This window comes from Achroia grisella, unplaced genomic scaffold, assembly GCF_030625045.1.
Source record: "Achroia grisella isolate CSIRO2021 unplaced genomic scaffold, CSIRO_AGI_Agris_v1 utg900, whole genome shotgun sequence".
Taxonomy (NCBI): Eukaryota; Metazoa; Arthropoda; class Insecta; order Lepidoptera; family Pyralidae; genus Achroia; species Achroia grisella.
In genome coordinates, this window is record NW_026713059.1 from 5,933,904 (window position 1) to 5,950,989 (window position 17,086).

The 17,086-nt window shown below is 31.3% G+C and overlaps 1 protein-coding gene across 1 annotated transcript; it reads left to right on the forward strand.

Moving 5' to 3' along the window:
• Positions 1–1,997: 1,997 nt before the first annotated feature.
• On the forward strand, positions 1,998–12,721 carry LOC131853235 (heat shock protein beta-1). The gene is made up of 3 exons (XM_059204076.1): positions 1,998–2,331; positions 9,592–9,772; positions 11,795–12,721. Exons 1-3 carry the CDS (start codon positions 2,144–2,146, stop codon positions 11,987–11,989), a joined length of 564 nt encoding a protein of 187 aa, XP_059060059.1. The 5' UTR covers positions 1,998–2,143; the 3' UTR covers positions 11,990–12,721.
• The last annotated feature ends 4,365 nt before the right edge of the window (positions 12,722–17,086 follow it).

The following is a 17,086-nucleotide window of genomic DNA, read 5'->3' on the forward strand; positions in this document are numbered from 1 at the left end:
ATTATTATTATTATTTAACAATAAAACTTTCACTCAGTCATTCGTTGGCCGACCAGTACTTATTTTGATGATAATAAAAAGATTTGCCTACTGATATGATATGTTATGTCACGATGGACTTAGATAATCAATTTTGTTATAGAGATATTATAAAAAGGAAAATCGTTGTTGTTGGTATATAATATACTGGCTACACGCCCCGGCTTCGCACGGGTGTGCGAATATATTATATATATAATAATATATATAAACCTACCCCTAAAATCACTATCTATTTAAAAAAACCGCTTTAAAATCTGTTGCGTAGCTTTAAAGATTTAAGCATACTGTAGTCGCTGCCACTGTCTGTACCTATGAACAGACAGCGCAGGCGACTTTATTTTATACTAAGTATGTAATGATACCAACACTAACGTTTTTTTTATTTTAACCATTACTACTACTATATTATGTAATGGTTTAACAAAAAAAATAATTGACAATTTAAAAAAGAACACTGTATTTCTTTTATGTAAAATACCTCCTGCCTTGATTAACGGATCCTGGATCAGTCCGGATGCACTATTTCTTTATCATCCCTAAAAATACCCATACATTTCACCTCTAAATAAAATGCACTGTATGAGTATCCCTACGGCAGGTAGGTAATCCCTAACTAAAAATACTCTAAAAATAGTTAACGTGTCCGTCTAATGCGCTTCCTGTGTTGTAAGAGCATTCGACGTTAACAAATGACTCACTGCCTGGAGTAAAAGCTATGGTATGTTACGTATAGCGACCAATACGAAACGCGTCAAGTCAAAAGCTTTTTGGAGTGCAATTTCAAGAAGCATGTTTTGTTACAAAACAAATACTTTATCAATCCTGATAAAGATTTGTGTAATAACATGAAAATCTTTTCCTTTTGGAGGGTAGTAGTTACACAAATATGTCTGTAAAGTGATTGGACATCACTAGTATTGGTGTACATCACTAGAGCAGAGAGCGCTGCTTATTGTGTAATGTTATTAAAATTACAATTTTATACACATTACACACAATAACAAGTAATATTTTTGTAATAAATATTATCTACTACAAAAAATATTATTTATTGGATATCAATTATATGGCGAAGTCTGTAGGATCTTTATTTGTTACTATGATTTTTTATAACGCCAGATTTGTAAATTTTTGTAAGGTGGTTTCGTCACTTTCACCTATTTTCCAGGGAGACAGCATACGCGAGCAGTTGCCTAGGTTCTTGGCCGAAAAATTACATTAATTAGAGGTGCAAAATAACTTTTTCCGTACAATGTAAAAAGAATAAAAAATCATTTGTATATCCAATATTTAGAGTTACCTACCTACCTTTACCATGGCGGGAAATAAAAACATACCTAGATTAGAGGCGGATTGCCGCTGCTGTTGTTACAGTTACAATTGCATTGAATATCTTGTTTAACTCAAATATTTTTAAACAATACAAAAGTTTTACTTGACATTCCTATAAATAATTAAATATACTATAATCAATAATATTTAATAAACGTCTAATGTTAATAAATAAATTTGTGCGAATGTAGGTAGTTCATTTCGTTCAGAATGAAATAATCAAATAGTGTGTGTAACACTGTAACTCATATTTATAAACGGGCCTCCTCTAACAATATCTATATTATTCTTCTGTATGTAGGTACTATCTAAAATCGGTCGTCTTAGAATGACGAATACAATACAACATCCTACGAAAATACACAATGAATAACATGATCTTGTTTGTCAAGGAGTCGATTGCCATAAGCAGAAATACAGATCCAGTTGAAATGATTCATCAATTAAATAATGCTGCCGTTATCGTCACCTCACTTGGTACGTGGGGCATTTTACCATCTTAGAATATGGAATATGAATAGTTGGAATGAGCGAGAAGGAAAGTGTGGGCCGAATGACGCGGTGACGCCGAGCGAGTCTGTGGCGGTGTTCGAACGTGAGGCTATTTAAAACTCTGCGCAAGCCCCCTGGCGCCGAGTCGACAACTAATGATCAGTGTTGCCTTGTCTACCGTTGAGTGTATAACGACACCGCTGTGAATTGTGTTTACACCAAAAAGAACTCCGCCAGTGTTTGTTTAATAGTTACATCAGTTTACACATTATTGAAAATGGCTGACAGTGGTCTCAAAAGGAATATTCCCATCAAATTAGGCGACTTTTCTGTCATCGACACTGAATTCTCGAGCATCAGAGAGAGATTTGACGCTGAAATGAGAAAAATGGAAGAAGAAATGAGCAAATTCAGATCGGAACTAATGAACAGAGAAAGCAACAATTTCTTTAAGAGCACAACTAGGTATTTATTCCTATTTATTAAATGTATTACTACTAAGTTATAATTTTTAAATTAATAGATAATTTTAAGGCCCATTTTTTAGCTATTCATAATATATATAATAAATAAAACATAATAAGGGAAAATATTACTTAATAAATTCCAATTAGAATCTAATTAGGCTGTAATTCATATTATAAGCAGGTATTATAAAAATCGACGTAGGTACCTGCAAATTCAAGTGGGTGTTCAAATTGTATAGAGGCACGTCAAGTTTATGCCTATATGTAAAAGTTGCATTATTATTCCGGTCGCAATGACTACGTTGCCGGCCTTGTTTTCTTAAAAGGGAATCTTGAATTAATAAGTTTGGAGGTTTCGCAAGAAAGCCCACCTCATGCGGCCTCGACGTCACTCGACGATAGCACCACGAAAGTTTTAAATTCAAAAGGCATTATTCGGGATCATTCCGCGGAACGGCATCAACTGCAGACATCTCAGTCGCGTCCATTTAAAGCGTGCAGCGATACGTAAGCCCGACGCGGGATGATGTCATAAATAGAAATAGCGCCGGTAACATCGCCTCACAACGAGAAAACATTTTGTTGCTAAAACGCAGGAATGCGTGAAATTGTAAACACAATGTAACACGCTGTATATGAAAGTTGCGCAATGTCCGCGAATTAGTTGCATAGGTACTCCCTATAGCGTGATAAATGTAGGTACAATAACTCCATTCATAAAGTAACGCAAGCTACGAATTTTCGATGGTTTCATTGTAATAAGAATGGACCCATTTGGAAACTCTTTAGTAATATTGTTTGCGTACACCGATTTACGATTATTTTATCAGGTGTAGTGGGTGGGAAGTAACAGTTAATGCAGTTACGAACACGCTGAAATTATGTTTACGGCATGAATACCTGACCCAGTTGGGAGTCAGTAGGTACTGTTTCAGCCGCGGGAAGATCATGACGTAATCTCAATTGTTCTACGATAGGTGGCTTCTGTTTACGAAGGTACCAAATCAGCAATTTCAAATTCGAAGAGTATTTATTAAAAACGAACAATTCTCATTTAACTTGGATTGTAGACTACAAATTTTAGTTATGTATAATAAAAAACAGCAATGTCGTCACTCAATATTTTTAGGGTCTTGCTCAATTATTCAAGTGTGGGCACTTGGTGACTTGTCCGCCCATGCAGTTTAGTTGGTATAATCATAATTGTGAGTGTAGGTGTTACTGGTTGGACAAGATTTAGCAAGAAACGATTCGACATATTTAGTCTTAGCAGCTGTTACCAAAAACGAAGGTATAGGAATGTGTACATATTACATACCTAGCTACATATTCAGACAAGTGGTTATTCGACGCGTCATTCAGTTGACGTCACATATAGGTAGTCGCAGTATGTAGTATTTACATACAAAATTATTAGACAAGTACCTAGGTAGATACTTAACTTAATATTTAAAATATATTTAATGATATAACCGGTTTATTAAGTATTGTATATTTTGACGTAATAATATATATAACTTTACACATTATGTATCGATTTATGCTTAACTATCTATTTTTACTATATACTTATTTTAGAATGAACCTAATTCTATATTATATAATACCATATGCCCTTTGTAAAAAATTGAAATTGAAATTCGCTAATATCTGAGCAACATTATGTACGATATCTATCTAGATATAATTTAAACGTTAATAAATAATGTAAAAGTTCCCGTTAAATGCCTACCCGAATATTTTTTTGAACTCCTTAGGAAAACTGTTTGAGCTAATAAAACTAACAAAAATATTGCCTTTTGCATGTCTTACAATTTCGAATCTGTTTCTTCCGGAGGAGTAACCAAGTCATCAGAGAGGTAAACCCCATTGTGTATCAATGTATTATGGAACACCATTCATATTTCATTATGCATGTATTTATGTAGTTATACATTAACTATTTATGTGTCTATGTTGTTTAATTATTTGTTAACATTAATTGTATTGTAGCTAGAATTCCTATTTCTAAATATATGTTGTATCATTATTTATTAAGTTATTCGTAGTTGGGTATTTTCATTCGCAAATTCCGACAGGTTCATAACATATGGTAAAGTCTACTGATATGAGTTATAATTGTGTGTTGAAATGTGTTCAAATAAGTATTGTATTCACGCCCTTGAAGAAATGTCTGATACCGAGGTTAAGGACATTCTCACTGAACGTCTTATCCAATTCGGGCGACTGCCTTAGAAATAATTGATAATTGAATAATAAATATCATATAAGAACTAGATTTTCTACTCACCTTTAAAATAGACTTATACAATAATGTAGGGCAGATTATTTTACTGGAATGCTACGAAAATATAAATATCGAACTTATTACTTTGTAGATCCGTTTAGTTATATTTGAAATTAGTAGCTGTTACCCGCGATTTCATCCACCTGGAATTTACCCATTTTTTTTGCTGATATATATAAAAATTCTAATTTAAAAGTAGCAAGTACAATTATTCCTTATAACATTAGCTATCTGCAAATAAAAGTCCCGTCAAAATCGGTCTAGCTGTTTCAGAGGTTAGCAAGAACAAACATACAGACAAAAGGTTTTTATTTAATTATTTTTGACGTAAATGTCGTATATAATTTGCATTTACTAAAAACTGTAAATTGAAAATTTACAAAATACACTCTCATTTTCCTTATTTAATTAGATAAAATAAATAAAAAATTTGATTATAGTTTTTTAATCATTCCAGTTAAGATAGCAGTAAGTATATTCAAATCGTGGAGGGTAATGATATTTTTTTTACAATAATAAGTTCATTGACATACTATAAACCTTACGGCAATGACCGTATACTATAAAATCACGAGTAAAATGACTAAGTACGATCTTAGGAAACCAGTTTAGATTTACATCCACAAAACACATATAGTTCTTGTAAAGAAAGAGAAGAGTAGGTTTGTAAAGAATTTTAGGATTCTGTATAAAAAAAGATTAAAAAAGGAATCCTTATGGTGTTACTCTCTTTGCTGTCAGTATTTTCTCCTTGTGTTACAATGGGACATTGAAGCAATCAACTGCCGTGAACCGATATGATACTTAAACAGAATTATTTTATACAAGCTGTGTCCGTGGTTTCATTCAAGTGAAGTGTAGATATATGTTATTCTGATGTATAAGCTATATTACTGTAAAGTTTCATCAAAATCCATTCAATAGTTGATTAAATAATACAAATAGGATTTCCTTGGTTTAGACATTTGGTCTAAACCAAGGAAATCCTATTTGTATATTCCTAATTTATATTTGCGGCTATAAAATCTATAAAAAGGTTTATAGAGCGATTGAGCGATTAATTAAAAACTGCACAAGTAATCATCTCATCATCTTCATATGTTTAGGACAGTTTTGAGATAAGTTCAGAGTCGGAATAGTTGTTTACTATCTGCCATCATACATAAAAAAAACAGAAATAAGTCGCTAGCAAAAGATGATATTTTATTTCATTATTTAAGTATAATAAAATCAATGCAAATACATACAAGAGTACAGTATAGTACAAAATACAGTAAAATAATTTTTAGATTTAAGATTCTATTGCTACTGATTTCTTTATCAACCTAATATTAAGAAAGTCTCGTAGTAACTAGAAATAATAACTACGTCTAATGTAGGCGGATATTTCTAGAACATACGTCGTACATTCGAAAATGAATGCACAAGTCAGTGACGTATCCAATTGGTCACAAATTATATTGAAAATGTCCTCCTACTCTTAATATCGATGAAATCATTTGTTGACTCTGACCTTGTGCTTGCATTCATGAATGACATCAGCTTGATAATCAATCGCAAATGCGGAAATATTATACAATGCATATAACCAACCGAGACACTATTGTGCTGTAAAAATTGTTTTACTATTATATTTATCAGGACTCTCAGGTATCTAAAACATGCTTTATTGGGTACTTAGGTAAGTAAATAATGTTTTTTACCGTATTCTAGATTTTTATAGGTGTCTTTGGAAAACTTCACCAATTAGTGTTATGTGTACATTTTTATTTGCTAATTGTCAGCATACTTATTAATGGGAATATAAGGTAAAACGTTAGCTATTTATGGTGTAAAGTTGATGTTGTACAAGTGTAAGAGACTACTTAACAAGCTTGTTATACGCGACGTCGTCTGCGAAATAAGAGATAGCCCGTTTTCGTAATTTCACGTATCTTTAAATAAACCTGCATTAAGATCTAAGCCGATTAGTTGTGTGAACGTAATAAACAGACAAACATACTTTTATAATTATAATATTAGTATGTATTAGGTAAGTTTTTAGTAGATAACTAAACTGTGCAGATAGGTATGTACGAAATCCATTTAAATTTCCTATATTTATGCTTGCAAAGTAAGTATCTAGTATATCGTAGGGCAATTGAAAAACTGCTATTCTGTAGTATATTTATCGATAACGTCAACTGAATAGAAGACGTACTGTAATAACAAGCGCAGGTAGATATTATAAACTATTTTATGAAACGGTTACGTAGTTACGTAAATAGGTAGAACTGTTTATAAAGTTGAATGCTAAGAAGCTAAACAACTTTATGAGACTATCTATAAATTATGTACAGATTCTATCGTTATATCTACTACAACTACTCTGTCGCTTTTCAGTAATAAGCGGGCACTAACTGCTTTTAACTTTCTTACTATAGATTTACTTTTTAAATAATTAAATTGAAAAAATATGTCAAATTTATAGTAAGAATAGGGGTTTTTGTAACGAATGAGATCGACAAAAGAATATCAAATTAACTGAAAAGAAATAAAAGCAAGAAATGTCTTTAGCTAGAGCAAATGCCAATAACTGGAATTTATTATATTTATAGATACGAGTAATACTTAGTTCATTCGAAGTCATATCTTTAGAAATACAATAGCAGTCACGACAGTTGTCTAGACAAATACTGCAAGATACGTTGGTATCCTGTAGTTATGCAGAACAAAAAGACCATCAACATGCAGAAAAAACATTATTACTCACGCAAAGTATATATTATGTAAGTAGTATGTTTAGTACCTAGAAATATTACAAATTTATGACAATAAGGCCTATACTATTCATAGGTTTATAGTATTATCCAACATACGTAAATATAGTTATATCTATTAGCAGGCTTTGACATTTGACTTAGATTTTTTTAAGAATATTGCTTTAGGTTTTATCTACTTTATTTTTAGTTCTGCATGTCATAATATATTTTTATACCATAATGGAATTCAATAGCCCTACAGGAAAATTTAAAATTTATATCTTCGAATCATATTTTAAGTTGGGTTAAGGAACTAGTAAGAGTGTAGATACATGTACATAAAATATCGATATCCTATTACTATATACACATGTACCTAACAGTAATGTAAACAATCTATAGTACCATTTACCACCTATATATATGGTTCTACCAACTAATTTTTTTTTATTACTAGCAATTGTTAGAGAAATCCATTGATGTATTTATTATGTAAGCACGTAAGTACAGCAATGGTAAGGTCATTGTGATAAGTACGTACGTACCTACTAGACTTTTGTATTTGTACATATACGAGCTTCATCACAATTCACCATGTTTTAAGCATCGGAATAATTTGATTAACACTTTATATGTAGATCTTATGCATTAATCAAAGTTACATTTAATTTAATTCTCTTGCAAAGTCGCCCGTGTGAGTTATTAAAACATGCACTTGCAATTAAAGTTAAATGGATCGAAATATGGATACGGGATAGCGTGTTGCATGTTTGTAATAAGCACAGTTCACTCTTTATCGTTACAAAATATCTAAAAGTTTTTTATTACATTAAATTAAAAGGAAACTGTTATCTACCTGTTTTGCATGCAAATATGTATTTTGTATTTTTAACATAATCACTATGATGGCTGTTTGCTACAAGGAAACACTGAATATTAATAGGAAATAATTGTAACTGAATGTGGTTTCATAGTAACTTTAGTAATTTGATAAATATAACATTTTTCGTGGTTGGTATTTATTATGGGCATTGTTTTGAATAATTGATACCGGCATAAATGACCATAGTTTTAATGTAATTCTACAATGCATGATATATTGATAATGCATTCGGTAACGTAATATTGTACGGTACAAAGTGCATTATAAGTGCTTTTGTACCTATTACACCATTATTTTTAATTATCAGACAGATTTTTCTTAATTTCGACGCAGGTTATAATAATTTGGAGTAACGGGTAATTACTGTATCTACTTATCTAAAATGTTTGTGTTATAACGTAGCGTCTGTACTAAATATAACTATCTACTGTAATGTATTTCGCAAACAGAATCTGACAAGCATAGTAAGTAAATTTATAATTATTCAATTACAGAAGCATTTAGGTACGTAATTACATTTATATTCGTCAACTCCGTTAATTAGCATTTTGTCACATCTAAATAACAATTTATCGGCTGCGAAGGTTATCATTCCAATTCAAATTATGCAAGCGGTTATATATGTATGTACATAATACTTATTTATGCACGATGTTATTTATCAACCTTGGTGGTGGTAGCGCTAATAGATATTCAATTTCAATTAATTGTTACAATATTACTTGTAATACGCAAATATACGTATCCGTAGGTAGATTATTTTAATTATGTCCTAAATATTTTACTAATTATATTACAAATGGATGGCTAATAATGTAGTATGTATATGCTATACCTGCAGCGTCAGGACACGAGTTTATATTTTTTGCATGTATACTGATTGGAATTAAACATCTTTAAGTCATATCCGAGATTAGTGCGTACAAACCCATAGACAAACAGACAAAAATTCTAAAACTCATTCTTGGTTCTCTTTATGTTGGTAATATTTTTTCTCATGTATCGTCCATGTACAAACGGCGATCAGTAAACCACACCAGTCAATGTACTTTATATTTCAATAGAGTTTTTTAACCTTTTATTTATTTAGTTTTTCTAACATCACGTAGTTTTAACAACGCGGTGAGGCTAGATTGAATTAATTTATTGTATGTGTATTAAAATCCCATGGCAACCATCGACCGAAAACATGGAAGGAGTATTCGACGGTGTAACAATGTAGACATAATACTAATTTCTCTACTTAACAGTAGAAATAAAAGAATATATAATTGAAAATGTACCTGTGGTGGATAATACGCTCGCCAGATATCTGTATTCATAGACAATTTTCTTAACTATTCGCAGTTCCACCACATCTTCACAACACAGCGACAGCAGACAGTTGGCTGAGCCAAGCCACTGGGACAGTCTCAACTCTCCCTTGATCCAAGATGAAGGAGACGGCAAATCATTGAAGCTCCGTTTTGACGTCAGTCAATATACCCCAGAAGAGATCGTCGTCAAAACAGTCGACAACAAATTATTGGTAAGATTGTTAATAAAAATAATTACAGCAAGAAGCTAAAAATACATTAACGGATATATGTGTAATAAATAAATTTCATTGCTTCATTCATTGTACAAGTATAACATATGGCATCAATACATACATAGTCCGATTGTACAATAACTTAACTTAAAATAAACTTTGTACTCTTATACAATACAATCTAAGCATTAATTCATCAATCATAGCGAATAATGGTTAAATACTGTTGTAAAAAATATTCTGATGCGTATGCGTAAGAACCATTGTCACATGGCCCGATTTTTTTTTCTTATAGGATTAATGATCTAAACCCCCGACATTGTTTAGCATCATAAGATGGTAACCACCATGTCGGGGGCTATAACAATGTAACATCATAAGATGCTAAACAATACTTAAAAATAGTTAAACATTCTACTTTTTTATAAAAGTAACAAATTATATAAGGTGACAAATTATTTTTATTTATACAGTTTTTAACTAAAGTTTACAGTAAAAGTATACATTATATTTTAGTTACCATCTGGCAACATTACCAGTAATATTCCTTCCGTTGTATAATTCTATTTAGAAACCTTTCTATTTATGTCTCACATATATCTGCCAACATGTAGCTAATGTTCCGATCTGAAGAGTGAAGTATGGCAGTGAATTTAAAGGATACAAACTACGAAGGCGTAAAATCTTCAGAAATACTTGTCTGCCATTTTTGTTCTTAAAAAAGAATGACTACGGTCTCGATTTATGTAGCATAAAAGTATTTGGACGTATCAGAATACTTATTATTTTAAAGAACATACATACAATATTTTCATTAATAAATAAAACAATAAATTATCAACAGAACTATAAAATGTGTTAAACAGGAAACTCTGTTTAAACGGTATAGTGTCAACAGGTTAAATTTATCGTTACTATTGCATTCAAAGACAAGCAGTATATTATTGTTTTACAATAGTTACGTAAAAAAATTGAACAAAAACAGTCTAACAATTCTTCCACTACAATGCTGTTTGCTGTCAAGTAGCTACGTAGTTAAGTATTCGTAGACATTAATTGTGAGATTTTAAATAACTATTATTCTGGCGCTTCTAGCCAGTGCATCCTCTGCTTTGTCACGGTCTAATGAAGATAAATTGTCCGCAAAATAATGAACCGCATTTATTTATGGAGCCAAGAAAAAATGAGTCAAATATCTGGGTGTATGTGCGTCGCGTCGGCAACATGCCAGACGTTATCACTTTTGTGCACGTAAAATTTATCACGACGGGACATGTACAAGACTTGATCTCTTGTAGACTAAAAATTTTTGTGTGGGTGTATATGAGCAACACGAATAAATTGGACACTATATAGGTTGCATCAATAAAACGCTGTACACAATACATTTCGAGTAAAATAACTACAGTCAATTTATAAGCCAAATTGCGAAAATTACAGTGTTCGCATTTCGAATATTCGTAGAAGCGTTACGAATTTACATTTAATTTTGTCGTTACTGTGGTTTGATTCTTAAGAATCTTTTGAATATATTTATGAAAATGAATTCTAAAATAGTTTATGACTGTAGATATCTACGAAATGAGTCTTAAATTAGTTTTTTTAAGATTATTATTTTAGTTTGAATTCATATTGTATAGAATTTCTAATGAATAGAGTTGCATTTTTTTATAGAATTTATTATGTATCATTATGCAAACAATACACCATATAAAATTGTTTTCTACTTATTTGCGTACCATATGAACACTGTTTAAAATATAAAAAAGGTACGGTGCTTTTCCCTTGAAAACCGTCAATACGGGAATAAGAGTCCCGTGGGATTTTGGGGAAATTCCCTACTTAGATTTTGGGTGTAAGGAACTACTAGATCTAATTTCATTTTAAGTTCTACGTAAACTGTCAGTTCTTATCAAAGTTTCATTAATTATATTTATACAATGTATTATTTTTTTGTGCATTGTACATGTAGTGCGAATAAATAATAATAATAATAATAGAAATTTTGACAATTTCCAGGTGCACGCCAAACACGAGGAGAAGTCAGATACAAAATCAGTATACAGAGAGTACAATAGGGAATTCCTGCTGCCAAAGGGCACAAATCCCGAGGCTATCAAGTCATCGTTGTCGCGGGACGGAGTTCTAACTGTGGAGGCCCCTCTGCCTCAGCTGGCCATCACCGACCGGAACATCCCAATCCAGAAGCACTGAGCGACAACCGTGGCAGCTATCCAGTGCGACACAAGCAATTCCATACTGTTAATAATTTATTTTAATTTATGTTTCATAAATTACTGTAAGGAGTATTGGCGATATTATCTGATATTTATTTAGACTATTAAAAGAGAAGAGAATCTCAAAATTAATTAATTAACACTTATACGTTGTAATTGGTCAATTACACTCGTTGTGCTATATTCCATCGTTCATTGTAGAGCACAGATGCATTCTGCACTGTATATTTGAATGTTGCTTTTGTGACATTGCTTTCACTGTGATTGTAAAAAGTTTGAACGTTGTTTAATGCATTTCCCGTCGTGTTAGGCATTTCGGTTGGTTTAAAATTTGATTAAAATGACTGATAATGGTTTAACACGTTATAATTTCAGTTTATAAATATAATAAAGTGATATTACCGTAAATTCTCAATAATACTAATAAAGTGAGCTTACATGACGTGTTCATTGAAAATTATGTACAAAACGTACTTGTTCACATAAAATCAGTGCAAATTATGGCTATGGAAGGATACAACGACTGGAGACGTGTCTTATTTACAATTACAAATTTATCTAAGTCCATTTTCGCCTAACTTTTTGCCTGCTATCAGCAGCTATAACAAATGATACACCAATTTAACAGCTTTTAACTTGATACACATTTATATTTTAGTACAAACAGTTGTTATGAAAGTTTTAGATGTCAATAAAACATAAAACAATATTGTTTTTATTATTTAAAAATATCTTTTCAGTATTCTATTTGAAACATAAAACATTAAGATATGTCACGAAACTTACTTGATGAGGTTTCATTTGTTAATATTAAATTTAAAATTATATACGTAAATTTTTATGTAAAAGATGGTTCCTTAAAAATTCAGTAAGTACACTAAGTACCTAAATTTAAATAAATATTCACTAATAATAAAATTGTCTATATTTTTGGGAAGTATAAGGACGATAATGTTTGAAAATATTGTGTCTGCCTATACAAGCGTAATCTTATATATAAAATTCTCGTGTCACAGTTTTCGTTCCCATACTCCTCCGAAACGGCTTGACCGATTCTCATGAAATTTTGTGAGCGTATTGAGTAGGTCTGAGAATCGGCCAACATCTATTTTTCATCCCCCTAAATGTTAGGGGTAGTCCTTCCCTAAATTTTTTTTTATTTTAAGGCAAAACAACGTTTGCCCGGACAGCTAGTTATATATATTGAAGCGACTATTATTTCATGTTATGGCGTTTAATTTTCTACCTTGACATATATGACTTAGGTATATATGGCTAAACATAATTCTAAGAACCATGCACTTAAATTTTATGTTTTTATTAATTAGGTCTATATATAACGCAATGGTATCCATACCTATAGGAATGTATTCGTGGCATCCCATGTATATATGTAAACATAAAAAAGAAAGTTCCCTCGTGCCACGTGTATCTATATGTTCGCGATAGTAGTTTCTGAGGAAGTAGATCTAAGAAGGTGTATAATTAGGCAACCTTTACATTATAATATCAATATAGGTTGTTTTGTTTGTTGTTGGTTGATGTAGCCGTGATACCTTTTATACTTATTTTTATCGCGTTGCTATAGGAGAATACAAATCATTGCGGATGAAGTTTAGGCCAGTTAGTGTATAAATATACCACTGACTCACAAAAGGAATGTTTCAGACCATTGAATGTTTTAACGTTAACAAAGTGACTCATTGTTAATTAGAAGTGGAATTAGTGAACACTGCGATGAGTCATTCAGTTTAAGTAGATTAAAAGATAATAGAAGTATAAGTATATACAATACAGACAGTACATGCGACGGCCTCAGCGGTTTAGCTCACCGTGGTCGCGAGTTTGATTCCTCTTACGGTGCAAATATTTGTATACATGAGTATGATATTTTCTATGTATTTGCAAAAAATATCTAACTATTTATATTAGTTGTCTAGTATCCATAACACAAGCTTGGCTCACCGTTGGACTAGATAACGCTGTGTTAATTGTCCAGCGGAAAAAAAATTACTAATAAATTGTATAATTTAAATTTTCTATTCGTTACTATATCCATAGTTATTATATCATATAAAAAAATGCAATATAGCATAAAGGGAAATAAAAAAGCAATTTTAGTGTATATTTAAAAACTTTCGAATCATCCGCTAATTTTGAATTTATTTTACTGATTTTTAAAAATGATTCATTCATTGTACAATAAATGAGCGTCGTTTTTAAGATTTGCAATGCTACTAGGACACTATTCATTATATAGTCAATTTATTAGAAAAAAAAAAACAATGAGTCCTAGTAATCATAAAGAAGAAATTCTTAATAATATAAAGAACAAAGATTAAATTATTTCCAATGTTTTTTCCATAATAATGCTTAATTTATTATAAAAAAATACGCCATTTATAAAAACATTATCAGTTAGTAACATGGAAATTAAATGAAGCAACATTTTAATAGTAAAAAAATGGAAATACCTATAATAGACAAGTACGAAGCCATGGGCGGATCTACAATTCATATTATATACTAATATTATAAAGAGGTAAAGTTTGCGAGATGGATGTTCGGGTTTAATCTCCGGTACTATAGATCTAATTAAAAAATGATTAATGTATGATAACTCATTTATCAAGTAACGCTATAGGCTACAAAATATCACGCTACGACAATAACTTCAATAATTTTAATAAATACGTCGGACTTAAAATTTTCATACACGTGTTACATAATAGGTAGTTGCAGCATATATTATAAAGAAATACTACTGGAAAACAAGGTTTTTCTTATTTAGCGTGCAAGTATTCCATAGGTAAGTAGATACTAGAACCACTGCATAGATTTTATTAATTATTTTTCTATTTGAATTATTCATTTTACCAGAGGGACATAGGCTACATATATGTTATGTTAGTAATATAACATAATATAAATGTAGCCCATGATATAAAACTCAGTTACGTTAAGTACACAGGCGAACGAGGGGCGAGCCAATAGTAATGAAAAAAATATAAATAACAACAAACCTTGCAATACGGGTGGAAGAAGATTGTTTGTAATATGGACTGATGACTCCATTGCTAGCAATATACCATAACTGGTTGACCTCCTCCCTCTAAAAATCATCGTGAATTTGTCACTATGAGCTAACTGATCTGACCTCATATTTTTATTTTTATTTTTTATATAAACTTTATTGAATTGTGCAATAGGAGGGCTTAATGCTATTAGCATTCTTTAACAGCCAACCTTAGGGAGTGCAGAGATACTCGAAGGCAGTTTAGTTAATTAAATAAAAATATAATAAATAGATATACATAATAAAATATAACAAACATATAATATAAATTATAAACAAACTACACATAAATAAGATGATGATGAGCCTTATCACATACTATGAGATACATCTTCGTCTTATCATCCTCAACTGTTGCCCCATCATTATCATCAATGAAAAAAACCTACAACACGAAGTGCAATTTATAATGTAGTAAATATTCTATTTATATTGCGTGATTTATCTTACTTCATGACGACAGCATACTATTCTCGATCTAGGGATGACAAGGACGCTATGAGATTTGTATGCAACTGACAACCATAATTTTAGATATAATTGTGTCAACATGTAGCAATATTATTATTCAAGGATAGTAATGAAATTTATTTGTAGTATGTTTTACTACATTATAAAATATAATTATAAACATTTTATTACCAAAACTTCATACATAGGTTACCAGTTATAGTTATTCAGATATCACTCATTATTTTGGATATTTCGGAGCAACGTTTCTGAGCATTACTTACCTCACAAGTATATCCGTTAGGTAAGTAGACGAGAATTAGATTAGTGTATATTAAATGCTAATTTTATTGACGTGTAATTTTCGTTACCTAAATTTGGAAACCACATAACCGACGGCCTCGTTGGTATAGTGGTTTAGCACACCGCTTTACTTTCGATGGTAGCGGGTTCGATTCCGTCATTCAATTTCCACGGCACAAACATTTATATTTATGTGTATGATACAAAACACCCAGACTGATCAGAATCAGTCTGGTTGTTTTCTATGTATAATATGTATGTATTTACGGAAAAAAATATGTCTATGTATTTGTATCAGTTATCTAGTGCCCATAACACAAGCTTGAGCTAGCTTAACTTGGGTCTAGATGGCGCTGTGTGAATTGTCCTGAGGGTGGTCCTTGAGCAGGACACATAATCTATCCATATGAAAATGAATCCCGTATCCCATGGTTTCGGCACAACTTGAGAACGATATAACCGATTTCATTATTATTATTTTTATTTCTAATAGTTCTACAAAGGTTAGTTTCTTATGGAACTAAAAGTAAGAAAAAAGCCCAGATAATTTAAAAAATACGGAAAACTTAATGATCACTTCGAATTGCCGCGTTTGGCAGTTCGGACACTTGACCATAGCTGTCAAATATTATCTGCTTGTTTGAACGAAATAGCGCTAAAGATTACTAGCGAGAATATAATGTAAGGATTTAAACTCTCCAGATGTATCGCTAATAGGCTGCCTTGCTATATGTTTGTGTAAGAATCCAAAACAATCTGTACTTGTGGACTATCAAATACATTTATATCAATCAAATGTTCAGTTTAAGTGTGATACAGTCATTATAAAATATCTGAACTGGTAATAGAAAATCACTCCTTAGGTGGCTACTTCACGCCACTTCAACTGTCACCTGTTATTTTTGTTAAGAATAACTATTACAATTAATATGCCAAGTGACTGTACAGGTTGGAAGCAATGTTTCATATTTCACTCATAACAAGGCCAGGTGAGCTCGCCAACTACATATAAACTTATTCAGTGATTCATTAGTCAAATTTAATACTAGTACCTAATATTCATTTGAAAAAGCAAACTATAGTTATAAATAAAATTGAAGTGTTTCTGTAATTTCAAATTAACAGCTTTTCATTATACGCATATGAGAATATATACGGTACTTACAATTGTTTATCTCTTTCTTCTTGCTAATCTCTAAAACGGCTGGACCGATTATGACGAGACTTTCGCTCACATATATACAA

Excerpts from the sequence above, each read along its gene's own strand:
- LOC131853235 (XM_059204076.1), top strand. The coding sequence starts at position 2,144 with ATGGCTGACAGTGGTCTCAAAAGGAATATTCCCATCAAATTAGGCGAC. Across the intron at positions 2,332-9,591 it reads TTCTTTAAGAGCACAACTAG|TTCCACCACATCTTCACAAC; the intron begins GTATTTATTCCT and ends AACTATTCGCAG. Across the intron at positions 9,773-11,794 it reads CAGTCGACAACAAATTATTG|GTGCACGCCAAACACGAGGA; the intron begins GTAAGATTGTTA and ends GACAATTTCCAG.